The sequence below is a fragment of the Haemorhous mexicanus genome, chromosome 1 (assembly GCF_027477595.1).
Source record: "Haemorhous mexicanus isolate bHaeMex1 chromosome 1, bHaeMex1.pri, whole genome shotgun sequence".
In the NCBI taxonomy this organism is placed as follows: Eukaryota; Metazoa; Chordata; class Aves; order Passeriformes; family Fringillidae; genus Haemorhous; species Haemorhous mexicanus.
In genome coordinates, this window is record NC_082341.1 from 158,074,706 (window position 1) to 158,101,498 (window position 26,793).

Genomic DNA, 26,793 nt, shown 5'->3' on the forward strand with positions numbered 1-26,793 from the left:
TTTCTTGGGCTTTGGGGTTTTTGGGGGGTTTTGGGGTTTTTTGGGGTTTCTTGGGGGCTTTGGGGTTTCTGGGGGGTTTTGGGGTTTTTTGGGGTTTGGGGTTTTTAGGGTTTTTTGGGGGGTTTTGGGAATTTTTTGGGGTTTTCAGGTTTTTTTGGGGTTTTGGGGGTGTTTGGGGTTTTTAGGGGTTTGGGATTTTTTTGGGGTTGGGGTTGTTTGGGTTGTGGGGTTTTGGGGATTGGGGTTGTTTGGGCTTTGGGATTTTTGGGTTTTTTGGGTTTTTTTCATTTTTTGGGGGTTGGGATTCTTTGGGGTTTGGGGTTTTTTGGGGTTTGGAGTTCTTTGGGTTTTGGGGTTTTTTTGGGGTTTTTGGGGTTTTTTTGTGTTTGTGGTTTTTGGGGTTTGGGATCATTTCAGGTTGGGGTTTTTTGGGGTTTGGAGTTCTTTGGGTTTTGGGGTTTTTTTGGGGTTTTTTGGGTTTTTTTTGTGTTTGTGGTTTTTGGGGTTTGGGATCATTTCAGGTTGAGGTTTTTGGGGTTTGGAGTTGTTTGGGTTTTGGGGTTTTTTGGGGTTTTTTGGGGTTTTGGGGGTTTTTTGGGGGTTGGGTTTTTTTGGGGATTTTTGGGGTTTTTTGGGGTTTGGAGTTCTTTGGGGTTTGGGGTTTTTTTGGGGTTTTTTGTGGTTTTTGGGGTTTAGGCTTGTTTGAGTTTTGGGGGTTTTTTTGGGGTTTTTGGGGTTTTTTTGTGTTTGTGGTTTTTGGGGTTTGGGATCATTTCAGGTTGAGGTTTTTGGGGTTTGGAGTTGTTTGGGTTTTGGGGTTTTTTGGGGTTTTTTGGAGTTGTTTGGGTTTTGGGGTTTTTTTGGGGTTTTTTGGGGTTTTGGGGTTTTTGGGGTTTTTTGGGGTTTTTTAGTGTTTGTGGTTTCTGGGGTTTGGGATCATTTCAGGTTGGGGTTTTTGGGGTTTGGAGTTCTTTGGGTTTGGGGTTTTTTGGGGTTTGGAGTTCTTAGGGTTTTGGGGTTTTTTTGGGGTTTTTTTGGGGTTTGGAGTTCTTTGGGATTTGGGTTTTTTTTGGGGTTTTTGGGGGTTTTTTTGTGTTTGTGGTTTTTTGGGGTTTGAGATCATTTCAGGTTGGGGTTTTTGGGGTTTGGAGTTCTTTGGGGGTTGGGGTTTTTTGGGGTTTTTTGGGGTTTTTTGGGGTTTTTGGGTTTTTTTTGTGTTTGTGGTTTTTGGGGTTTGGGATCATTTCAGGTTGGGGTTTTTTGGGGTTTGGAGTTGTTTGGGTTTTGGGTTTTTTTTGGGGGGTTTTTGGGGTTTTTTGGGGTTTGGAGTTGTTTGAGTTTTGGGGTTTTTTGGGGGGTTTTTTTTGTGTTTGTGGTTTTTGATCATTTCAGGTTGGGGTTTTTTGGGGTTTTGGGGTTTTTTGGGGGGTTTTGGGGTGCAGGTACCGATGACCAGGCAGGGGGCAGGCCAGCTGTAAGGGTCCTTGAGGAACAACGAGACCACCTGGATGGGATCCACCAGGATGCCATACCTGGGCAGGGGGGACAGCGTCAAAACACCCCCAAAATAACCCCAAAAATATCCCCAAAACACCCCAAAAATATCCCTGAGACACCCCAAAAATAACCCCAAAAATATCCCCAAAACACCCCAAAAATATCCCTGGGACAGCCCCAAAATTCCCCGAAACCAACCCAGGGACACCCCAAAAATCACCCCAAAATCACCCCAAAATCACCCCAAATCAGCCCAAAAATCAGCCCCAAATCACCCCAAAATCAGCCCAAAAACCACCCCAAAATCACCCCAGGACACCCCAAAATCACCCCAAAAATCACCCCAAAAATACCCCAAAATCACCCCAAAAATCACCCAAAAAATCATCCCAATATCACCCCAAAACCACCCCAAAAATCACCCCAGGACACCCCAAAAATCACTCAAAATATCCCCCCAAAACCACCCCAAAATCACCCCAGGACACCCCAAAAATCACCCCAAAACCACCCCAAAAATCACCCCAAAAACCATCCCAAAAATCACCCAAAAATCACCCCAAAATCACCCCAAAATCACCCAAAAATCACCCCAAAAATCACCCCAAAAATCACCCCAAAATCATCCCCAAAACCACCCCAAAAATCACCCTAAAAATCACCCCAAAATCATCCCCAAAAATCACCCCCAAAATCACCCCAAAATCACCCCCAAAAACCACCCCAGGACACCCTAAAAATAACCCCCAAAATCACCCCAAAATCACCCCCAAAATCACCCCAAAATCAGCCCAAAAATCACCCCAAAATCACCCTAAAAATCACCCCAAAATCACTCCAAAAATCACCCCAAAAATCACCCCAGGACACCCCAAAAATACCCAAAAATCACCGCAAAATCACCCCAAAAATCACCCCAAAAATACCCAAAAATCACCCCAAAAATCATCCCCAAAAACCACCCCAAAACCAACCCAAAAATCACCCCAAAACCACCCCAGGACACCCCAAAATCACCCAAAAATCACCCCAAATCAGCCCAAAATCACTCCAAAATCACCCCCAAAATCACCCCAAAAATACCCAAAAATCACCCCAGGACACCCCAAAATCACTCCAAAACCAACCCAAAAATCACCCCAAAACCACCCCAGGATACCCCAAAAATCACCCCAAAAATCACCTCAAAACCACCCCAAAATCACCCCAAATCAGCCCAAAAATCAGCCCCAAATCAGCCCAAAAATCAGCCCCAAATCAGCCCAAAATCAGCCAAAAAATCACCCCAGGACACCCCAAAAATCACTCCAAAAATATCCCTGCGACAGCCCCAAAATTCCCCGAAGCCAACCCAAAAATCACCCCAAAAATCACCTCAAACCCTCCCAAAACCACCCCAAAAATCACCTCAGGACACCCCAAAAATACCCAAAAACCACCCAAAAAAATCATCCCAAAACCACCCCAAATCACCCCAAAAATCACCTCAAAATCAGCCCAAAAGCACCCCAAAATCACCCCAAAAATCACCCCGAAAATACCCAAAAATCACCCCAAAATCACCCCAGGACACCCCAAAAATCACCCCAAAAATCACCCTAAAAATCACCCCAAAATCATCCCCAAAACTCACCCCCAAAATCACCCCAAAATCATCCCCAAAAACCACCCCAGGACACCCTAAAAATAACCCCCAAAATCACCCCAAAATACCCCAAAATACCCCAAAATACCCCAAAATACCCCAAAATACCCCAAAATCACCCCAAAATCACCCAAAATCACCCCAGGACACCCCAGGACACCCCAAAATGGCCCCTGGGACACCTCAAACTCCCCCACTGGGGACAGTGCCACCTCCTCAGTTGGGGACAGTGCCACCCCCCCACTGGGGACAGTGCCACCTCCTCAGTTGGGGACAGTGCCACCTCCTCAGTTGGGGACAGTGCCACCCCCCCACTGGGGACAGTGCCACCTCCTCAGTTGGGGACAGTGCCACCCCCCCACTGGGGACAGTGCCACCTCCTCAGTTGGGGACAGTGCCACCCCCCCACTGGGGACAGTGCCACCTCCTCAGTTGGGGACAGTGCCACCCCCCCACTGGGGACAGTGCCACCTCCTCAGTTGGGGACAGTGCCACCCCCCCCACTGGGGACAGTGCCACCTCCTCAGTTGGGGACAGCGCCACCCCCCCACTGGGGACAGTGCCACCCCCCACTGGGGACAGTGTCACCCCCCCACTGGGGACAGTGCCACCTCCTCAGTTGGGGACAGTGTCACCCCCCACTGGGGACAGTGCCACCTCCTCAGTTGGGGACAGTGTCACCCCCCCACTGGGGACAGTGCCATCTCCTCAGTTGGGGACAGTGCCACCCCCCACTGGGGACAGCGCCACTCCCCCTGGGGACAGTGCCACCCCCACTGGGGACAGTGCCACCTCCTCAGTTGGGGACAGTGCCACCCCCCACTGGGGACAGTGCCACCTGCTAATCCTGCCCTGGGGACAGTGCCACCCCTAAATCTCCCCATGTTGGTGACAGTGCCACCCCCAAACCCCCCCTGGGGACAGTGACACCCCCAAACCCCTCCTGTTGGGGACAGTGCCAGCCCTGTCCCTGTCTCTCCTGGTGGGGACAGTGCCACCCCAAATCCTGTCCTGGGGACAGTGCCACCCCCAAACCCTCCCTGGGGACAGTGCCACCCCAAACCCCCCCCGGATCAGTGTCACTCCCAAGCCTTGCCTTGGGGACAGTGCCACCCCTGTCCCTGTCCCTCCTGTTGGACACAGTGCCACCCCAAATCCTGCCCTGGGGACAGTGCCACCCCTGTCCCTGTCCCTCCTGTTGGGGACAGTGCCACCCCCAAATCCTGCCCTGGGGACAGTGCCACCCCCAAAAACCACGTTGGGGACAGTGCCACCCCCAAAAACCATGTTGGGGACAGTGTCACTCCCAAATCCTGCCCTGGGGACAGTGCCACCCCCAAACCACGTTGGGGACAGTGCCACCCCCAAAAACCACATTGGGGACAGTGTCACTCCCAAAAACCCCCTTGGGGACAGTGCCATCCCCAAACCCACCCCCCCCTCCTACTGGGGACAGTGCCAGCCCTGTCCCTGTCCCTCCTGCTGGGGACAGTGCCACCCCAAATCCTGGCCTGGGGACAGTGCCACCCCAACCCCCCTGCTGGGGACAGTGCCACCCCTAAATCCTGCCCTGGGGACAGTGCCACCCCAACCCCCCTGCTGGGGACAGTGCCACCCCAAACCCTCCCTGCTGGGGACAGTGTCACCCCCTGCCTTGGGGACAGTGCCACCCCCCGACTGGTGACAGTGCCACCCCAAATCCTGTCCTGGGGACAGTGCCACCTCCCTGGGGACAGTGCCACCCCAAATCCCCCCCCTGGGGACAGTGCCACCCCCCTGGGGACAGTGCCACCCCCCCTGGGGACAGTGCCACCCCCCCATTGGTGACAGTGCCACCCCAAGCCCCCCCTGGGGACAGTGCCACCCCAAACCCCCCCTGGGGACAGTGCCACCCCCCTGGGGACAGTGCCACCCCCCGGGGACAGTGCCACCCCCCCTGGGGACAGTGCCACCCGCCCTGGGGACAGTGCCACCCCTCTGGGGACAGTGCCACCGTGTCCCTGTCCCTGTCCCCTCTCACTTGATGAGGTTCTCCAGGAAGAGCCGCGCGTTGCTGAGCACCTGAGGGGACAGAGGGGACAGAGGGGACACTGGGGGGACACTGAGGGGACATTGTGGGGACAGTGAGGGGACAGTGGGGACACTGAGGGGACACTGAGGGGACATTGAGGGGACATTGAGGGGACATTGGGACACTGGGGACACTGAGGGGACAGTGGGGACATTGAGGGGACAGTGGGGACACTGAGGGGACACTGAGGGGACATTGAGGGGACATTGAGGGGACATTGGGACACTGGGGACACTGAGGGGACAGTGGGGACACTGGGACATTGGGGACAGTGGGGACACTGAGGGGACATTGGGGACACTGAGGGGACACTGAGGGGACATTGGGGACATTGGGGACACTGAGGGGACAGTGGGGACACTGAGGGGACAGTGGGGACATTGGGGACACTGAGGGGACACTGGGGACAGTGGGGACAGTGGGGACACTGAGGGGACATTGGGGACACTGAGGGGACAGTGGGGACATTGTGGGGACAGTGGGGACAGTGGGGACACTGAGGGGACAGTGGGGACACTGGGGACACTGAGGGGACACTGGGGACATTGAGGGGACATTGGGACACTGGGGACACTGAGGGGACACTGGGGACATTGAGGGGACATTGGGACACTGGGGACATTGGGGACACTGAGGGGACATTGGGGACACTGAGGGGACAGTGGGGGACATTGGGACACTGAGGGGACACTGAGGGGACACTGAGGGGACACAAGTGTCACCAACCCCCCCCAGCGCCAAGGGCCACCACGTGGGGACAAGGAGCTTGGTGACACTGCAGGGACAGCGATGGGGACCTCAGTGTCACCTCAGTGCCACCCCAGTGTCACCTCAGTGTCACCAGGGGGGCTCTGAATCCCCTTGGGGACAGGGACGGTGACCCCAATGTCCCTCAGTGTCACCTCAGTGTCACCCCAGTGTCACCAGGGGGGCTCTGAATCCCCTTGGGGACAGGGATGGGGACCCTGGTGTCACCTTGGTGCCACCCCAGTGTCACCAGGGGGGCCTGGACCCTTCTTGGGGACAGCAATGGGGTCCCTGGTGTCACCTCAGTGTCACCTAAATGTCACCTCAGTGTCACCTCAGTGTCACCCCAGTGTCACCCTGGGGGCTCTGGATCCCCTGGGGACAGGGACGGTGACCCCGATGTCCCCAGTGCCACCCCAGTGTCACCTCAGTGTCACCTCAGTGTCACCCCAGTGTCACCCTGGGGACAGTGACCCCGATGTCCCCCAGTGTCACCCCAGTGTCACCCCAGTGTCACCCCAGTGCCACCCCAGTGTCACCCCAGTGTCACCCCAGTGTCACCCAGTGTCACCCCAGTGTCACCCCAGTGTCACCTCAGTGCCACCCCAGTGTCCCCGTGGGGACGGTGACCCCGATGTCCCCCAGTGTCACCCCAGTGTCACCTCAGTGTCACCCCAGTGTCACCCCAGTGTCACCCCAGTGTCACCTCAGTGCCACCCCAGTGTCCCCGTGGGGACGGTGACCCCGATGTCCCCCAGTGCCACCCCAGTGTCACCACAGTGCCACCCCAGTGCCACCTCAGTGCCACCCCAGTGTCACCCCAGTGTCACCCTGGGGACGGAGACCCCGATGTCCCCCAGTGCCACCCCAGTGTCACCCCAGTGTCACCTCAGTGCCACCCGTGTCACCCTGGGGGCTCTGCCATCCCCCTAGGGACAGGGACGGTGACCCCGATGTCCCCAGTGCCACCCCAGTGTCACCTCATTGTCACCTCAGTGCCACCCCAGTGTCACCTCAGTGTCACCCCAGTGTCACCCCAGTGCCACCCCAGTGTCACCCTGGGGGCTCTGGACCCCCTGGGGACAGGGACGGTGACCCCGATGTCCCCCAGTGTCACCCCAGTGCCACCCCAGTGCCACCCCAGTGTCACCTCAGTGCCACCCCAGTGTCACCGTGGGGACGGTGACCCCGATGTCCCCAGTGCCACCTCAGTGCCACCCCAGTGCCACCCCAGTGTCACCCTGGGGACGGTGACCCCGATGTCCCCAGTGCCACCCCAGTGTCACCTCAGTGCCACCCCAGTGTCACCCTGGGGACGGTGACCCCGATGTCCCCAGTGTCACCCCAGTGTCACCTCAGTGTCACCCTGGGGACGGTGACCCCGATGTCCTCAGTGTCACCCCAGTGTCACCCCAGTGCCACCCCAGTGTCCCCGTGGGGACGGTGACCCCGATGTCCCCAGTGCCACCCCAGCCGTGTCCCTGTCCCCCCTTTCCCCAAACACAACCCACCCCCCCCCACTATCGCGACATGAGCGCCGCTATCGCGACAACAGGACTGGACCGGCCCCGCCCCCTCCGCGTGACGTCACATCGGCCACGCCCATTCACCCGGAAGGCGCCGCGATCCGGGCGGGGCGGCGGCGACACCAGGGGACTGTCGCGACATCGGGGGACTGTGGCGACACCAGGGGACTGTGGCGACACCAGGGGACTGTCGGACACGAGGGGACTGTCGGACACGAGGGGACTGTCGCGACACGAGGGGACTGTGGCGACACGAGGGGACTGTGGCGACACCAGGGGACTGTGGCGACACCGGGGGGACTGTCGCGACACGGGGGGACTGTGGCGACACCAGGGGGACTGTCGCGACACCAGGGGGACTGTCGCGACATGAGGGGACTGTGGTGACACCAGGGGACTGTCGCGACACCAGGGGACTGTGGCGACACCAGGGGACTGTGGCGACACCGGGGGACTGTCGCGACACCAGGGGACTGTGGCGACACCAGGGGACTGTGGCGCCACCAGGGGACTGTGGCGACACCAGGGGACTGTGGTGACACCAGGGGACTGTCGCGACACGAGGGGACTGTCGCGACTCACCAGCATGACGACGCACCAGTTGAGCACCCCCCGGTAGTTGCTGTAGCCGCTGGCCGAGCTCAGCAGCGACTCCTGCACCTTGTGACACCTGGGGACAGTTTGGGGACAGTGTGGGGACACACGGAGAGGACACACGGAGGGGACAGCCCCAAACCCTCCCAGGGGGCGGGGGGGGACACACGGGGGGTGCCCAAGGGTTGGGGACATCCCTGGGGGGTGACAGGGGTGACACAGGAGGGGACAGGGGTGGCACAGGAGGGGACAGGGGTGGCACAGGAGTGACAGGGGTGGCACAGGAGGGGACAGAGGGGACACAGGAGTGACAGGGGTGGCACAGGAGTGACAGAGGGGACACAGGAGTGACAGGGGTGACACAGGAGTGACAGGGGTGACACAGGAGGGGACAGGGGTGTCACAGGAGTGACAGGGGTGGCACAGGAGTGACAAGGGTGACACAGGAGTGACAGAGGGGACACAGGAGTGACAGGGGTGGCACAGGAGTGACAGGGGTGACACAGGAGGGACAGGGGTGACACAGGAGTGACAGAGGGGACACAGGAGTGACAGGGGTGGCACAGGAGTGACAGGGGTGACACAGGAGTGACAGAGGGGACACAGGAGGGGACAGGGGTGACACAGGAGGGGACAGAGGTGTCACAGGAGGGGACAGAGGTGACACAGGAGTGACAGGGGTGGCACAGGAGTGACAGAGGGGACACAGGAGGGGACAGGGGTGACACAGGAGGGGACAGAGGTGTCACAGGAGGGGACAGAGGTGACACAGGAGTGACAGGGGTGGCACAGGAGTGACAGGGGTGGCACAGGAGTGACAGGGGTGACACAGGAGTGACAGGGGTGGCACAGGAGGGGACAGAGGTGTCACAGGAGGGGACAGAGGTGACACAGGAGTGACAGGGGTGGCACAGGAGTGACAGGGGTGGCACAGGAGTGACAGAGGGGACACAGGAGTGACAGGGGTGACACAGGAGTGACAGAGGGGACACAGGAGTGACAGGGGTGACACAAGAGTGACACAGGGGACACAGGAGTGACACGGAGGGGACAGACGGGGACACACGGAGGGGACAGCCCCAAACCCTCCCAGGGGTGGGGGGGACACACGGGGGGTCCCCAAGGGTTGGGGACATCCCTGGGGGGTGACAGAGGTGACACAGGAGTGACAGGGGTGGCACAGGAGTGACAGAGGGGACACAGGAGTGACAGGGGTGACACAGGAGTGACAGGGGTGGCACAGGAGTGACACAGGGGACACAGGAGTGACAGGGGTGACACAGGAGGGGACAGAGGGGACACAGGAGTGACAGAGGGGACACAGGAGTGACAGAGGGGACACAGGAGTGACAGGGGTGGCACAGGAGTGACAGGGGTGGCACAGGAGTGACAGGGGTGGCATAGGAGTGACAGAGGGGACACAGGAGTGACAGAGGGGACACACGGGGACACACGGAGGGGACAGCCCCAAACCCTCCCAGGGGCGGGGGGGGACACACGGGGGGTGCCCAAGGGTTGGGGACATTCCTGGGGGGTGACAGGGGTGGCACAGGAGTGACAGAGGTGGCACAGGAGGGGACAGGGGTGGCACAGGAGTGACAGAGGGGACACAGGAGTGACAGAGGGGACACAGGAGTGACAGGGGTGACACAGGAGTGACAGGGGTGGCACAGGAGTGACACAGGGGACACAGGAGTGACAGGGGTGACACAGGAGGGGACAGAGGGGACACAGGAGTGACAGAGGGGACACAGGAGTGACAGGGGTGGCACAGGAGTGACAGAGGGGACACAGGAGTGACAGGGGTGGCACAGGAGTGACAGAGGGGACACAGGAGTGACAGGGGTGGCACAGGAGTGACAGGGGTGGCACAGGAGTGACAGAGGGGACACAGGAGTGACAGGGGTGGCACAGGAGTGACAGGGGTGGCACAGGAGTGACAGGGGTGGCATAGGAGTGACACAGGGGACACAGGAGGTGACACGGAGGGGACACACGGGGACACACGGAGGGGACAGCCCCAAACCCTCCCAGGGGCGGGGGGGGACACACGGGGGGTGCCCAAGGGTTGGGGACATTCCTGGGGGGTGACAGGGGTGGCACAGGAGTGACAGAGGTGGCACAGGAGGGGACAGGGGTGGCACAGGAGTGACACAGGGGACACAGGAGTGACAGAGGGGACACATGGGGACAGCCCCAAACCCTCCCAGGGGCGGGGGGGACACACAGGGGGTGCCCAAGGGTTGGGGACATCCCTGGGGGTGACAGAGGTGACACAGGAGGGGACAGAGGGGACACAGGAGTGACAGGGGTGGCACAGGAGTGACAGAGGGGACACAGGAGGGGACACACAGGGACAGGACCCCCCTGGGGAGGTTTGGGGGGCTCTGGGTGGGGAGGGGACACCCAGAGGGGTTCCCAAGGCTTGGGGACATCCCTGGGGGGGGTGACAGGGGTGACACAGGAGGGGACAGAGGTGACACAGGAGGGGACAGAGGTGACACAGGAAGTGACAGGGCGGTGGCAGTGCCAGCTCCGGGTCCAGAGTCCCCTCCCCCCGATAAGATAGGGGGTGATCAGGGGTAATTAGCGCTAATTAGGGGCTGCCTGGGGGGGACAGGGGTCAGGGACAGCCCGGGGGGGGAGGGGTGGCCCTGGGGGGGGTGGGGGGTGTCCCTAAGTGGCTTTGGGGTGGCCCTGGGGGGGTTTGGGGTGGCCCTGGATGAGTTTGGGGTGGCCCTGGGGAGTCTGGGGTGGCCCTGAGCAGGTCTTGGGGTGGCCCTGGGTGAGAATGGGGTGGCCCTGGATGGGTTTAGGGTGGCCCTGAGGGGGTTTAGGGTGGCCCTGAGGGGGTTTAGGGTGGCTCTGAGGGGGTTTAGGGTGGCTCTGAGGGGGTTTAGGGTGGCCCTGAGGGGGTTTAGGGTGGCCCTGAGGGGGTTTAGGGTGGCCCTGAGGGGGTTTAGGGTGGCTCTGAGGGGGTTTAGGGTGGCTCTGAGGGGGTTTAGGGTGGCCCTGAGGGGGTTTAGGGTGGCTCTGAGGGGGTTTAGGGTGGCTCTGAGGGGGTTTAGGGTGGCTCTGAGGGGGTTTAGGGTGGCTCTGAGGGGGTTTAGGGTGGCTCTGAGGGGGTTTAGGGTGGCCCTGAGGGGGTTTAGGGTGGCCCTGAGGGGGTTTAGGGTGGCTCTGAGGGGGTTTAGGGTGGCCCTGAGGGGGTTTAGGGTGGCCCTGAGGGGGTTTAGGGTGGCTCTGAGGGGGTTTAGGGTGGCCCTGAGGGGGTTTAGGGTGGCCCTGAGGGGGTTTAGGGTGGCTCTGAGGGGGTTTAGGGTGGCTCTGAGGGGGTTTAGGGTGGCCATTGGGGAGTCTGGAGTGGCCCTGGGTGGGTTTGGGGTGGCCCTGGGTGAGTTTGGGGTGGCCCTGGGGAATTTGGGGTGGCCCTGGGTGAGATTGGGGTGTCCCTGGAGAGTTTGGGGTGGCCTTTGGAGAATTTGGGGTGGCCCTGGATGAGTTTGGGGTGGCCTTTGGGGAATTTGGGGTGTCCCTAAGTGAGTTTGGGGTGTCCCTAAGTGGGTTTGGGGTGGCCCTGGAGAGTTTGGGGTGGCCCTAAGGGGGTTTGTGGTGACTCTGAGCGGGTTTGGGGTGGCCCTGAGGGAGTCTGGGGTGGCCCTAAGTGGCTTTGGGGTGGCCCTAAGTGAGTTTGGGGTGGCCCTAAGGGGGTTTGGGGTGGCCCTGAGTTGGTTTGGGGTGGCCCTGGGGGAATTTGGGGTGGCCCTGGATGAGTTTGGGGTGGCCCTGGATGGGTTTGGGGTGTCCCTAAGTGGCTTTGGGGTGGCCCTGGATGAGTTTGGGGTGGCCCTGGATGGGTTTGGGGTGTCCCTAAGTGGGTTTGGGGTGGCCCTGGGTGGGTTTGGGGTGTCCCTAAGTGGGTTTGGGGTGTCCCTAAGTGGCTTTGGGGTGTCCCTAAGTGGCTTTGGGGTGGCCCTGGGTGGGTTTGAGGTGTCCCTAAGTGGCTTTGGGGTGGCCCTGGACGGGTTTGGGGTGTCCCTAAGTGGCTTTGGGGTGGCCCTAAGTGGCTTTGGGGTGGCCCTGGGTGGGTTTGGGGTGTCCCTAAGTGGCTTTGGGGTGGCCCTGGGGGAGTCTGGGGTGGCCCTGGATGGGTTTGGGGTGGCCCTAAGTGGCTTTGGGGTGGCCCTAAGTGAGTTTGGGGTGGCCCTAAGGGGGTTTGGGGTGGCCCTGAGTTGGTTTGGGGTGGCCCTGGGGGAATTTGGGGTGGCCCTGGATGAGTTTGGGGTGGCCCTAAGTGGGTTTGGGGTGTCCCTAAGTGGCTTTGGGGTGGCCCTGGATGAGTTTGGGGTGGCCCTGGATGAGTTTGGGGTGGCCCTGGGGAGTCTGGGGTGGCCCTGAGCAGGTCTTGGGGTGGCCCTGGGTGAGAATGGGGTGGCCCTGGATGGGTTTGGGGTGTCCCTAAGTGGGTTTGGGGTGGCCCTGGGTGGGTTTGGGGTGTCCCTGAGTGGCTTTGGGGTGGCCCTGGATGGGTTTGGGGTGGCCCTGGGTGGGTTTGGGGTGTCCCTAAGTGGCTTTGGGGTGGCCCTGGGTGAGTTTGGGGTGGCCCTGGGGGAATTTGGGGTGGCCCAGGAGAGTTTGGGGTGTCCCTGGGTGAGTTTGGGGTGTCCCTAAGTGGCTTTGGGGTGGCCCTGGATGGGTTTGGGGTGTCCCTAAGTGGCTTTGGGGTGGCCCTGGGGGAGTTTGGGGTGTCCCTGGATGGGTTTGGGGTGTCCCTAAGTGGCTTTGGGGTGTCCCTAAGTGGCTTTGGGGTGTCCCTAAGTGGCTTTGGGGTGGCCCTGGGGGAATTTGGGGTGTCCCTGGGGGAGTCTGGGGCTCCTGGATTGGGCCACTTGGGGGTGATCCCTTTGGGGACCCCAAAGCAGGGACAAGGGGACAAGGGGCACCTCAGTTAGGGGTAGGGGACACAGGGGGGGCCCTTCTGGGGGACCCCAAAAAGCAACAGAGGAGATCCCAAACCAGGGACAGGGGGACACCCCAAAATGAGGGAGAGGGGACAGTGAGACCCCCCCAAAGTGACAGAGGGACCCCAAAGAAGGGACAGGGGACAGTGGGACCCCCCAAAGTGACAGAGGGACCCCAAAGAAGGGACAGGGGACAGTGGGACCCCCCCAAGTGACAGAGGGACCCCAAAGCAGGGACAGGGACAGTGGGACCCCCTTGGGGACCCCAAAGCAGGGACAGGGGACAGTGGGACCCCCCAAAGTGACAGAGGGACCCCAAAGCAGGGACAGTGGGACCCCCTCGGGGACCCCAAACCAGGGACAGGGACAGTGGGACCCCCTTGGGGACCCCAAAGCAGGGACAGGGGACAGTGGGACCCCCCCAAAGTGACAGAGGGACCCCAAACCAGGGACAGGGGACAGTGGGACCCCCTTGAGCCCCCCAAAGAAGGGACAGGGGACAGTGGGACCCCCTTGGGGACCCCAAAGCAGGGACAGGGGACAGTGGGACCCCCTCGGGGACCCCAAAGAAGGGACAGGGGACAGTGGGACCCCCTCGGGGACCCCAAACCAGGGACAGGGGACAGTGGGACCCCTTTGGGGACCCCAAACAAGGGACAGGGGACAGTGGGACCCCCTCGGGGACCCCAAAGCAGGGACAGGGACAGTGGGACCCCCTCGGGGACCCCAAAGAAGGGACAGGGGACCCCAAACCAGGGGACAGTGGGACCCCCTTGGGGACCCTAAATCAGGGACAGAGGGACCCCACGCCCCCCCAAAAGTGTCCCCCCAAACCCCGAGGAGGAGTCAGGAGCCCCTGGCAGGGGGACACGGGGGTGGCACGGTGGGGACACGGTGGGGACACGGTGGGGACACGGTGGGGACACGGAGGTGGCACGGCACGGCCGCGGCCGCCCCGCACCGGTCCCGGCGGTGTCGCAACCGGGAGTGGCGGGGCAGGGTTGGGACATCGCCCCGGGGACACGGAGGGGGCACGGGGACAGGGGGCACCGGGGGGAGGGACACGGGGACAGGGGGCACGGGCACCCCCGGGACTGCGGGGGGGGCACGGGGACAGGAAAAGGGGACAGGGGACACCGGGACCCCTGGGGGGACAGGGGGCACCGGGGGGAGGGACACGGGGACAGGGGGCACGGGCACCCCCGGGACTGCGGGGGGGGGCACGGGGACAGGAAAAGGGGACAGGGGACACCGGGACCCCTGGGGGGACAGGGGGCACCGGGACCTCTGGGGACATCGGGGACACCGGGACCCCTGGGGACATCGGGGGGACAGGGGACACCGGGACCCCTGGGGACATGGGAGGGACAGGGGGCACCGGGACCCCTGGGGACATTGGGGGGACAGGGGGCACCGGGACCCCTGGGGACATCGGGGGGACAGGGGACACCGGGACCCCTGGGGACACCGGGGGGACAGGGACACCGGGACCCCTGGGGACACCGGGGACCCCTGGGGACATCGAGGGGACAGGGGACACCGGGACCCCTGGGGACATGGGAGGGACAGGGGGCACCGGGACCCCTGGGGACATCGTGGGGACACCGGGACCCCTGGGGACACTGGGACACCTAGGAAAAGGAGGGGAAGGGGGACACCAGGGGACACCGAGACCCCCGTGGGACAAGGGGACACCTGGGGTGGGGACAGGATCATGGGGACCCCGGTGTGGACGTGGGGGGGACATGGGGACAGGGAGCCGGTGGGGACCCCCAGAGGATCAGGGTCGGGGGTCCTGGGGGTACCCCAAAGTGTCCCCTGGGGGGGGGGGTCCTGAGTGTCCCCAGAGGGGGTCGCGACACATGGGGAGGGGTCCCGAATGTCCCCAAAGCGAGGGGGGGGTCCCGAGTGACCGGTCCCGATAAGAGGGGGGGTCCCGGAGGGTCCCAGGGCCACCTGAGGGGGGGGTCCCGAGTGTCACCACACGGAGGGGGAGGGGTCCCTGAGGGTCCCAGGGGCCACCTGAAGGGGGTCCCTGAGGGTCTCAGTCTGACCTGAGGGGGTCCCTGAGGGTCCCGAGTGTCCCCTCCCAACCTGAGGGGGGTCCCTGAGGGTCCCAGACCCACCTGAGGGGGTCCCTGAGGCTCCCAGGGCCACCTGAGGGGGTCCCTGAGGGTCCCAGACCCACCTGAGGGGGGTCCCTGAGGGTCTCGAGTGTCCCCTCCCAACCTGAGGGGGTCCCTGAGGGTCCCAGACCCACCTGAGGGGGGTCCCTGAGGGTCCCGAGTGTCCCCTCCCAACCTGAGGGGGGTCCCTGAGGGTCCCAGGGGCCACCTGAGGGGGTCCCTGAGGGGGGTCCCGGAGAGTCCCAGGGCCACCTGAAGGGGGTCCCTGAGGGTCTCAGTCTGACCTGAGGGGGTCCCTGAGGGTCCCGAGTGTCCCCTCCCAACCTGAGGGGGTCCCTGAGGGTCCCAGACCCACCTGAGGGGGTCCCTGAGGGGGGTCCCGGAGAGTCCCAGGGCCACCTCAGGGGGTCCTTGAGGGTCTCAAGCCCACCTGAGGGGGGGGTCCCGACCGCCCCCACACCGAGGGGGGGTCCCCAGTGTCCTCTCCCACCCTGAGGGGGAGCGGCCCCCTCACGGCCCCCTCACAGCCCCCTCACGGTCCCCTCACGGCTCCCGCCGCCGCCCTGAGGGCAGGGTCCCGTTTCCCGCGCCGGGCCCCGTTACCTGAAGTCTCCGGCGAGGTCATCGGCGCTGTCTCCGTGCGCGGAAGGGGGTTCGGGTTTGGGGGTTCCCCCCCGGCGCCTGCGGGTCCCCCCATTGCCCCCTGCGGGGCTCGGGGCTCCGCCGCTGTCGCCGCCCGGGGCCGCGGCCCCCGCGCTGCCCCCGCGCTCGCCCATCTGGGCCCAGCCCGGCCGCGCCCGCCCTTTGTAACCTGGCAACGCCCCGCCCACGCGCCGCCGCCAATGGCAGGGCGGGGAGCGCGGGGATTGGCGGGGGGCGCGACCAATAGAGAGAGAGTGCGGGGAAAGGGGAGCCAATGAAAATGGGAGGCGGGAGGAGGGGGTGGCCAATGGGAGGGTGAGAAGGGGAGGGGGCGGGGCATGAAAAATAGGGGGGAATTTGGGGATTTTAGGGATATTTGGGGGGATTTTGGGGGATTTTGGGGGGATTTGGGGGAGTTTTGGGAATTTTTGGGGGGATTTTGGGGAATTTGAGGAGATTTGGGGATTTGGGAAAATTTGGGGGGGATTTGGGAGGAATTTGGGGGAATTTGGGGGGATTTGGGAAGAATTTGGGAAGGGATTTGGGGGGATTTTGGGGGAATTTGAGGGGGGTGTGGGGGATTTGGAGGGAATTTGGAGGGATTTGGAGGGAATTTGGGGGGATTTGGAGCGATTTTGGAGTGTTTGGGGGGTCTTGAAGGGTTTCTGGAGATCGCAGGAGGGTCTTTAAGGGAATTTTTGGGGAATTTTTGGGTGGTCGTTGGAGGGGGGTTTGGAAATTTTTGGGTGGAGTTTTTGGGAGGATTTGGGGGAAATTCGGGGGATTTGGGGGGATCTGAGGGGGATTGGGTGGGTTTGGGGGAGATTTGGGGGAATTTGGGGAAGTTTGGGGGAATTTTTTGGGATTTGGGCGGAGTTTTTGGGGAATTTTGGGGGAATTTGGGAAATTTTTGGGGAATTTTTGGGGCGAGATTTTTGGGGGGGTTAGGGAATTTTTGGGGTTTTTTTGGGGAATTTTTTGAGAATTTTTGGGGGGAGATTTTGGGGGGGTTGGGGAATTTTTGGGGATTTTGGGGGATTTTTTGTGATTATTTGGGGGAAGATTTTGGGGGGATTTGGGGAATTTTTGGGGGGTGTTTTTGGGGGTTTTTGGGGGATTTTGGGGGGGATTTGGGGAATTTTTGGGGGGGATGATTTTGGGGGGGTTTGGGGATTTTTGGGGGAATTTTTGGGGGGTTTTTTGGGGGTTTTTTTCCGGATTTTTGGGGGATATTTTGGGGAATTTTTGGGGAATTTTGGGGGTTTTTTTGGGAATTTTTCGGGAATTTTGGGGGCGAGATTTTGGGGAATTTTTGGGTAATTTTTGGGGGGGTTTTTTGGGGGAATTTTTTGGGATTTGTGGGGGAGATATTTGGGGGGGTTTTGGGGTGGGGAATTTGGGGGGTTTGGGGGGTTGGGGGGGTTTTTTGGTGGGGAATTTTTCGGGAATTTTGGCGGGAGGTTTTGGGGGGGGTTGGGGGGATTTTCGGGAATTTTTGGGGGGGGATTTTGGGGGAAGATTTTGGGGGAGGTGGTTTAGGGAATTTTGTGGAGTTTTTTTGGGGAATTTTTCGGGATTTTGGGGGGGGATATTTTGGGGGGGGGGTTGGGGATTGTTGGGGAATTTTTTGGGGTTTTTTGGGAATTTTTCGGGATTTTGGGGGCGAGATTTTGGGGGGGCTTTGGGGAATTTTTGGGGGTTTTTTAGGAATTTTTTTGGGAATTTTTCAGGAATTTTGGGGGCGAGATTTTGGGGGGCGTTGGGGAATTTTTGGGGAATATTTTGGGGTTTTTTTGGGGAATTTTTCGGGAATTTTTGGGGGGGTTTGGGGAATTTTTGGAGAATTTTGGGAATTTTTCGGAATTTTGGGGGCGAGATTTTGGGGGGAATTTGGGGAATTTTGGGGGGTTTTTTGGGGGGTTTTTTTGGGAATTTTTGGGGGGGTTGGGGAATTTTTGGGGGGTTTTTTGGGAATTTTTCGGGAATTTTTGGGGGCAGATTTTCGGGGGTTTTGGGAAATTTTTTGGGGAAATTTTTGGGGTTTTTTTGTGAATTTTTGGGGGAAGATTTTGGGGGGAATTTTTGGGAATTTTTCGGGAATTTTGGGGGCGAGATTTTGGGATTTTTGGGGGAATTTTTGGGGGTTTTTTGGGAATTTTTCGGGAATTTTTGGGGGAAGATTTTGGGGGGGGTTGGGGAATTTTTGGGGAAATTTTTGGGGTTTTTTTGGGAATTTTTCGGGAATTTTGGGGGCGAGATTTTGGGGGGGCTTTGGGGAATTTTTAGGGGTTTTTTTGGGAATTTTTTGGGAATTTTGGGGGAAGATTTTGGGGGGCTTTGGGGAATTTTTAGGCGTTTTTTGGGTTTTTTTGGGGAATTTTGGGGGGGGGGGTTGGGGAATTTTTGGGGAATTTTTGGGGGGTTTTTTTGGGAATTTTTCGGGAATTTTTGGGGGCAGATTTTCGGGGGTTTTGGGGAATTTTTTGGGAAATTTTTGGGGGTTTTTTTGTGAATTTTTGGGGCGAGATTTTGGGGGGAATTTTTGGGAATTTTTCGGGAATTTTGGGGGCGAGATTTTGGGATTTTTGGGGGAATTTTTGGGGGTTTTTTGGGAATTTTTCGGGAATTTTGGGGGCGAGATTTTGGGGGGGGGTTGGGGAATTTTTAGGGGTTTTTTGGGAATTTTTTGGGAATTTTGTGGGGGAAGATTTTGGGGGGGGTTTGGAGAATTTCTGGTGGTTTTTTGGGGAATTTTTTGGGAATTTTTGGGGAAAGATTTTGGGGGGGTTTGGGGAATTTTTAGGGGTTTTTTGGGTTTTTTGGGGGAATTTTTGGGGGGGGTTGGGGAATTTTTGGGGAATTTTTGGGGGGTTTTTTTGGGAATTTTTTGGGGAATTTTTGGGGGCAGATTTTCAGGGGGTTTTGGGAAATTTTTTGGGAAATTTTTGGGGGTTTTTTGGGAATTTTTGGGGGAAGATTTTGGGGGGAATTTTTGGGAATTTTTCGGGAATTTTGGGGGCGGGGTTGGGGAATTTTGGGGGTTTTTTTGGGAATTTTTCGGGAATTTTTGGGGCGAGATTTTGGGGGGGTTTGGGGAATTTTGGGGGAATTTTTGGTGGTTTTTTGGGGAATTTTTCTGCAATTTTTGGGGGGGTTTTGGGAAAGTTTTCGGGGAATTTTGGGGGAATTTTTTGGGAATTTTTGGGGGAAGATTTTGGGGGAACTTTGGGGGGTTTTGGGGAATTTTTGGGGGCAGCAAGGGGGGCAATGGGAGCCCCCCACCCCCCCAGGCTGAGCCAGCGCCGTGCCCGCAACTCGACTTTATTGGGGTTCTCAGGGCCGCTCATTTGCATGTGATTTACATGCGATTTACATGTGATTTGCATGTGATTTGCAAGTGATTTGCATAACAGGTCCCACCTGTCGGGGCGGGGGATGTGGGGTCCTGCCCCACCCCCACCCTGCGGGTTTTCCCACGGTACTGGGGGGGCCTGGAGCCCCCAGTGACCACTGAGTGACCTCTGAGTGACCCCTGAGTGACCAATGAGTGACCACTGAGTGACCACTGAGTGACCAGTGACTGACCACTGAGTGACCACTGAGTGACCAGTGAGTGACCATGAGTGACCACTGAGTGACCAATGAGTGACCACTGAGTGACCACTGGGTGACCACTGAGTGACCACTGAGTGACCCTGAGTGACCATGAGTGACCGCTGAGTGACCATGAGTGACCATGAGTGACCAGTGAGTGACCAGTGAGTGACCAGTGAGTGACCACTGAGTGACCAGTGAGTGACTCCTGAGTGACCAGTGAGTGACCAGTGAGTGACCAGAGTGACCAGTGAGTGACCACTGAGTGACCCCTGAGTGACCAGTGAGTGACCGCTGAGTGACCGCTGAGTGACCACTGAGTGACCACTGAGTGACCCCACTGGTCCGAGTGACCACTGAGTGACCAGTGAGTGACCAGTGAGTGACCAGTGAGTGACCACTGAGTGACCACTGAGTGACCAGTGAGTGACCACTGAGTGACCACTGAGTGACCTCTGAGTGACCACAGAGTGACCACTGAGTGACCTCTGAGTGACCAGTGAGTGACCACTGAGTGACCTCTGAGTGACCAGTGAGTGACCCGGGAGTCACCCCCAGTGACCACTGAGTGACCAGTGAGGAGTGACCACTGAGTGACCATGAGTGACCACTGACCACTGAGTGACCAGTGAGTGACCAGTGAGTGACCACTGAGTGACCCCTCAGTGACCCCAGTGACCCCAGTGACCACTGAGTGACCCCTGAGTGACCGCTGAGTGACCTCTGAGTGACCAATGAGTGACCCCTGAGTGACCAGTGAGTGACCAGTGAGTGACCACTGAGTGACCACTGAGTGACCCCTGAGTGACCACTGAGTGACCCTGAGTGACCAGTGAGTGACCAGTGAGTGACCACTGAGTGACCAGTGAGTGACCACTGAGTGACCAATGAGTGACCTCTGAGTGACCACTGAGTGACCACTGAGTGACCACAGAGTGACCACTGAGTGACCACTGAGTGACCACTGAGTGACCTCTGAGTGACCACAGAGTGACCACTGAGTGACCACTGAGTGACCACTGAGTGACCTCTGAGTGACCACAGAGTGACACTGAGTGACCGCTGAGTGACCAGTGAGTGACCAATGAGTGACCACTGAGTGACCACTGAGTGACCACTGAGTGACCACTGAGTGACCTCTGAGTGACCAGTGACTGACCACTGAGTGACCAGTGAGTGACCAGTGAGTGACCTCTGAGTGACCCCTGAGTGACCCCTGAGTGACCACTGAGTGACCACTGAGTGACCACTGAGTGACCCCTGAGTGACCACTGAGTGACCCCTGAGTGACCCTGAGTGACCCCTGAGTGGACCACTGAGTGACACTGAGTGACCAGTGAGTGACCACTGAGTGACCTCTGAGTGACCACTGAGTGACCAGTGAGTGACCACTGAGTGACCAATGAGTGACCACTGAGTGACCACTGAGTGACCACTGAGTGACCACTGAGTGACCACTGAGTGACCAATGAGTGACCACTGAGTGACCAGGGAGTGACCAATGAGTGACCACTGAGTGACCACTGAGTGACCACTGAGTGACCACTGAGTGACCACTGAGTGACCGCTGAGTGAGACCAGTGAGTGACCCCTGAGTGACCCCTGAGTGACCACTGAGTGACCCCTGAGTGACCGGTGGTCACGGGAGGGCGCGGAAGGTCAGCAGGGGCGATTTCTCGGGCATGAGGATGAAGCGGAACACGGTCGGGACGTCCTCGCTGGACACGGCCTCGATGCTGAAGTTCCTCAGGACCTGAGGGGGTCAACCAAGGAGGTTTTGGGTCAAAATGTGATGGTTTTGGGTCAAACCAAGGAGGTTTTGGGTCAAAATGTGATGGTTTTGGGTCAAAATGAGAAGGTTTTGGGTCAAGCCAAGGAGGTTTTGGGTCAAGCCAAGGTTTTGGGTCAAATCAAGGAGGTTTTGGGTCAAAATGAGAAGGTTTTGGGTCAAGCCAAGGTTTTGGGTCAAACTCAGCAGGGTTTGGGTCAAGCCAAGGTTTTGGGTCAAGCCAAGATGGTTTTGGGTCAAACCAAGGAGGTTTTGGGTCAAATCAAGAAGGTTTTGGGTCAAGCCAAGGAGGTTTTGGGTCAAGCCAAGGTTTTGGGTCAAATCAAGGAGGTTTTGGGTAAAAATGTGAAGGTTTTGGGTCAAGACAAGGAGGTTTTGGATCAAGCCAAGGTTTTGGGTCAGGCCAAGGAGGTTTTGGATCAAGCCAAAGAGGTTTTGGGTCAAAATGAGGGGGACTTGGGTCAAACCAAGGAGGTTTTGGGTCAAAATGAGGGGATTTTGGGTCAACCCAAGGGTTTGGGGCAAAATGAGGGGGATTTGGGTCAAACCAAGGGTTTGGGTCAAAATGAGAAGGTTTTGGGTCAAACCAAGGAGGTTCTGGGTCAAGCCAAGGTTTGGGGTCAAGCTGAGATGGTTTTGGGTCAAAATGAGGGGGTTTTGGGTCAACCCAAGGGTTTGGGTCAAAATGAGGGGGGTTTGGGTCAACCCAAGGGTTTGGGGCAAAATGAGGTGGGTTTGGGTCAAACCAAGGAGGTTTTGGGTCAAAATGTGATGGTTTTGGGTCAAAATGAGAAGGTTTTGGGTCAAGCCAAGGAGGTTTTGGGAAAAGCCAAGATGGTTTTGGGTCAAGCCAAGGAGGATTTGGGTCAAGCCAAGGTTTTGGGTCAAGCTGAGCTGGTTTTGGGTCAAAATGAGAAGGTTTTGGGTCAAGCCAAGGTTTTGGGTCAAACTCAGCAGGGTTTGGGTCAAGCCAAGATGGTTTTGGGTCAAGCTGAGCTGGTTTTGGGTCAAATCAAGGAGGATTTGGGTCAAACCAAGGAGGTTTTGGGTCAAAATGAGGGGATTTTGGGTCAACCCAAGGTTTTGGGTCAAGCCAAGGTTTGGGGTCAAGCTGAGATGGTTTTGGGTCAAAATGAGGTGGTTTTGGGTCAACCCAAGGGTTTGGGTCAAAATGAGGGGGGTTTGGGTCAAACCAAGGGTTTGGGTCAAAATGAGGGGGGTTTGGGTCAAACCAAGGGTTTGGGTCAAAATGAGGGGGTTTGGGTCAAACCAAGGGTTTGGGGCAAAATGAGGTGGGTTTGGGTCAAACCAAGGAGGTTCTGGGTCAAGCCAAGGTTTGGGGTCAAGGTGAGATGGTTTTACATCAAATTGAGAAGGTTTTGGGTCAAAATGTGAAGGTTTTGGGTCAAGACAAGGAGGTTTTGGGTCAAGCCAAGGTTTTGGGTCAAGCCAAGGTTTTGGGTCAAGCCAAGGATTTGGGTCAAATCAAGGAGGTTTTGGGTCAAAATGAGAAGGTTTTGGGTCAAGCCAAGGTTTTGGGTCAAAACGAGAAGGTTTTGGGTCAAGCCAAGGTTTTGGGTCAAACTCAGCAGGGTTTGGGTCAAGCCAAGGAGGTTTTGCATCAAAATGTGATGGGTTTGGGTCAAAATGAGAAGGTTTTGGATCAAACCAAGGAGGTTTTGGGTCAAAATGAGGGGATTTTGGGTCAACCCAAGGGTTTGAGTCAAAATGAGGGGGGTTTGGGTCAAACCATGGGTTTGGGGCAAAATGAGGCGGGTTTGGGTCAAACCAAGGGTTTGGGGCAAAATGAGGGGATTTGGGTCAAACCAAGGAGGTTCTGGGTCAAGCCAAGGTTTGGGGTCAAGCTGAGATGGTTTTGGGTCAAAATGAGGGGGGTTTGGGTCAAACCAAGGGTTTGGGGAAAAATGAGGGGGTTTGGGTCAAACCAAGGAGGTTTTGGGTCAAAATGAGGGGGATTTGGGTCAAACCAAGGAGGTTTTGGTTCAAAATGAGGGGGATTTGGGTCAAACCAAGGAGGATTTGGGTCAAGCCAAGGTTTGGGGTCAAGCTGAGATGGTTTTGGGTCAAAATGAGGGGGGTTTGGGTCAAACCAAGGGTTTGGGGCAAAATGAGGGGGATTTGGGTCAAACCAAGGAGGTTCTGGGTCAAGCCAAGGTTTGGGGTCAAGGTGAGATGGTTTTACATCAAATTGAGAAGGTTTTGGGTCAAAATGTGAAGGTTTTGGGTCAAGCCAAGGTTTTTGGGTCAAGCTGAGATGGTTTTGGGTCAAACCAAGGAGGTTTTGGATCAAGCCAAGGTTTTGAGTCAAGACAAGGAGGTTTTGGGTCAAATCAAGAAGGTTTTGGATCAAGCCAAGGTTTTGAGTCAAGACAAGGAGGTTTTGGGTCAAGCCAAGGATTTGGGTCAAGCTGAGCTGGTTTTGGGTCAAAACGAGAAGGTTTTGGGTCAAGCCAAGGTTTTGGGTCAAACTCAGCAGGGTTTGGGTCAAGCCAAGGAGGTTTTGGGTCAAAATGTGATGGTTTTGGGTCAAAATGAGAAGGTTTTGGGTCAAACCAAGGAGGTTTTGGGTCAAAATGAGGGGATTTGGGTCAAACCAAGGGTTTGGGGCAAAATGAGGGGGATTTGGGTCAAACCAAGGAGGTTTTGGGTCAAAATGAGGGGGATTTGGGTCAACCCAAGGTTTTGGGTCAAGCCAAGGTTTGGGGTCAGGCTGAGATGGTTTTGGGTCAAAATGAGGTGGTTTTGGGTCAACCCAAGGGTTTGGGGCAAAATGAGGTGGGTTTGGGTCAAACCAAGGGTTTGGGGCAAAATGAGGGGGATTTGGGTCAAACCAAGGAGGTTTTGGGTCAAAATGAGGGGGATTTGGGTCAACCCAAGGGTTTGGGGCAAAATGAGGGGGATTTGGGTCAAACCAAGGGTTTGGGGCAAAATGAGGTGGATTTGGGTCAAACCAAGCAGGTTTTGGGTCAAAATGAGGGGATTTTGGGTCAAGCCAAGGAGGTTTTGGGAAAAGCCAAGGTTTTGGGTCAAATCAAGGAGGTTTTGGGTCAAAATGTGAAGGTTTTGGGTCAAGCCAAGGTTTTGGGTCAAACTCAGCAGGGTTTGGGTCAAGCCAAGGTTTTGGGTCAAATCAAGGAGGTTTTGGGTCAAACCTAGGTTTTGGGTCAAGCCAAGATGGTTTTGGGTCAAACCAAGGAGGTTTTGGGTCAAATCAAGGAGGTTTTGGGTCAAACCTAGGTTTTGGGTCAAGCCAAGATGGTTTTGGGTCAAACCAAGGAGGTTTTGGGTCAAATCAAGGAGGTTTTGGGTCAAGCCAAGGAGGTTTTGGGTCAAGCCAAGGTTTTGGGTCAAACCAAGGAGGTTTTGGGTCAAAATGAGGGGGATTTGGGTCAAACCAAGGGTTTGGGGCAAAATGAGGGGGGTTTGGGTCAACCAAGGGTTTGGGGCAAAATGAGGGGGGTTTGGGTCAAACCAAGGGTTTGGGTCAAAATGAGGTGGGTTTGGGTCAACCCAAGGGTTTGGGTCAAAATGAGAAGGTTTTGGGTCAAACCAAGGAGGTTCTGGGTCAAGCCAAGGTTTGGGGTCAAGGTGAGATGGTTTTACATCAAATTGAGAAGGTTTTGGGTCAAAATGTGAAGGTTTTGGGTGAAGCCAAGGAGGTGTTGGGTCAAATTGAGATGGTTTTGGGTCAAACCAAGGTTTTGGGTGAACTCAAGGTTTTGGGTCAAATCGAGATAATTTTGGGTCAAATTTGGATGGTTTTGGATCAAGCCAAGGTTTTGGGTCAAACTCAGCAGGTTTTGGGTCAAGCCAAGATGGTTTGGGGTCAAGCCAAGGTTTTGGATCAAGCTGAGCTGGTTTTGGGTCAAATCAAGGAGGATTTGGGTCAAACCAAGACCTCATTGGGTCAAGCCAAGACCTTTGGCTCATCCAAGACCTCGTTGGATCAAACCAAATCCTCCTTGAATCCCCCCAAGTTGTTGAGTCACACCAAGACCTCGTTGGGTCCAGCCAAGACTTTGGGTCAAGCCAAGAGCTTGTTGGGTCAAACCAAGACCTTGTTGGGTCAAACCAAGCCCACCTTGAATCGCCCCAGGCCGTTGGGTCACACCAAGACCTCGTTGGGTCCAGCCAAGACCTCGTTGGGTCAAGCCAAGAGCTCATTGGGTCAAGCCAAGACCTCTTTGGGTCAAGCCAAGACCTTGGGTCAAGCCAAGACCTCGTTGTGTCAAACCAAGACCTTTGGCTCATCCAAGACCTCACTGGGTCAAACCAAGACCTTGTTGGGTCCAGCCAAGACCTCGTTGGGTCAAGTCAAGACCTTCAGCTCATCCAAGACCTCGTTGGATCAAACCAAGCCCTCCTTGAATCCCCCCAGGCCGTTGAGTCACACCAAGACCTTGTTGGGTCAAGCCAAGACCTCATTGGGTGAAGCCAAGACCTTTGGCTCATCCAAGACCTTATTGGATCAAACCAAATCCTCCTTGAATCCCCCCAAGTTGTTGAGTCACACCAAGACCTCGTTGGGTCAAACCAAGACCTCGTTGGGTCAACCCAAGACCTCTTTGGGTCAAGGCAAGACTTTGGGTCAAGCCAAGACCTCGTTGGGTCAAACCAAGCCCTTGTTGGGTCAAACCAAGACCTTGTTGGGTCAAACCAAGAGCTCATTGGATCAAGCCAAGACCTCGCTGGGTCCAGCCAAGACCTCGTTGGGTCACACCAAGACCTTGTTGGGTCACACCAAGCCCTCCTTGAATCCCCCCAAGTTGTTGAGTCACACCAAGACCTCCTTGGGTCACACCAAGACCTCGTTTGGTCAAGCCAAGACCTCGTTGGGTCAGACCAAGTCTTTGGGTCAAACCAAGACCTCGTTGAGTCACACCAAGACCTCGTTGAGTCACACCAAGACCTCGTTGAGTCACACCAAGACCTCGTTTGGTCAAGCCAAGACCTCATTGGGTCAAACCAAGACCTCGTTGAGTCACACCAGGACCTCGTTGAGTCACACCAAGACCTCGTTGGGTCAGACCAAGACTTTGGGTCTAACTAAGACCTCGTTGGGTCAAACCAAGACCTCGTTGGGTCAGGCCAAGACTTTGGGTCAAACCAAGACCTCGTTGGGTCACACCAAGACCTCGTTGGGTCACACCAAGACCTCGTTGGGCGATCCCCACCCACCCACGGGGTCCCAGCCCCCCCAGGGCCGGGGGCGGGGGCGCCCTGGGGTGCCGCACTCACGTGCCCGAGGAACAGCATCATCTCGGCCTCGGCCAGGCGCCGCCCGATGCACTGGCGCGCGCCGAAGCCGAAGGCCAAGGCCTTGAAGGTGGTGTCGTCCTTGCCGAGCCAGCGGCGCGGGTCGTAGCGCTCGGGCTGCGGGAAGACGTCGGGGCAGCGCCCCATGGCGTAGAGAGCGACCTGGCACAGCGTCTGCGGGCAGGGGTGGGGGCAGGGTGGGGTGGGGTCAGGGTGGGGGTGGGGGCAGGGTGGGGTTGGGGTCAGGGGTGGGGTCAGGGTGGGGGTGGGGTCAGGGCTGGGTTGGGGTCAGGGTAGGGTTGGGGTCAGGGTGGGGGTGGGGTC

At 57.7% G+C, this 26,793-nt stretch overlaps 1 protein-coding gene across 1 annotated transcript in view; it reads right to left on the minus strand.

The window, feature by feature from the left end:
• The window catches only part of DGAT1 (diacylglycerol O-acyltransferase 1), a 51,322-nt gene extending 35,371 nt beyond the window's left edge, over window positions 1–15,951 (minus strand). Inside the window, exons 1-4 of the mRNA XM_059849132.1 lie at window positions 15,771–15,951; window positions 8,069–8,156; window positions 5,163–5,203; window positions 1,361–1,532 (exon numbers count right to left, since the gene is read on the minus strand). Of these exons, the coding sequence (XP_059705115.1) occupies window positions 1,361–1,532; window positions 5,163–5,203; window positions 8,069–8,156; window positions 15,771–15,943 (474 nt within the window). The 5' untranslated portion in view covers window positions 15,944–15,951. The remainder of the gene's footprint in view (window positions 1–1,360; window positions 1,533–5,162; window positions 5,204–8,068; window positions 8,157–15,770) is intronic.
• Between the last annotated feature and the right edge of the window lie 10,842 nt (window positions 15,952–26,793).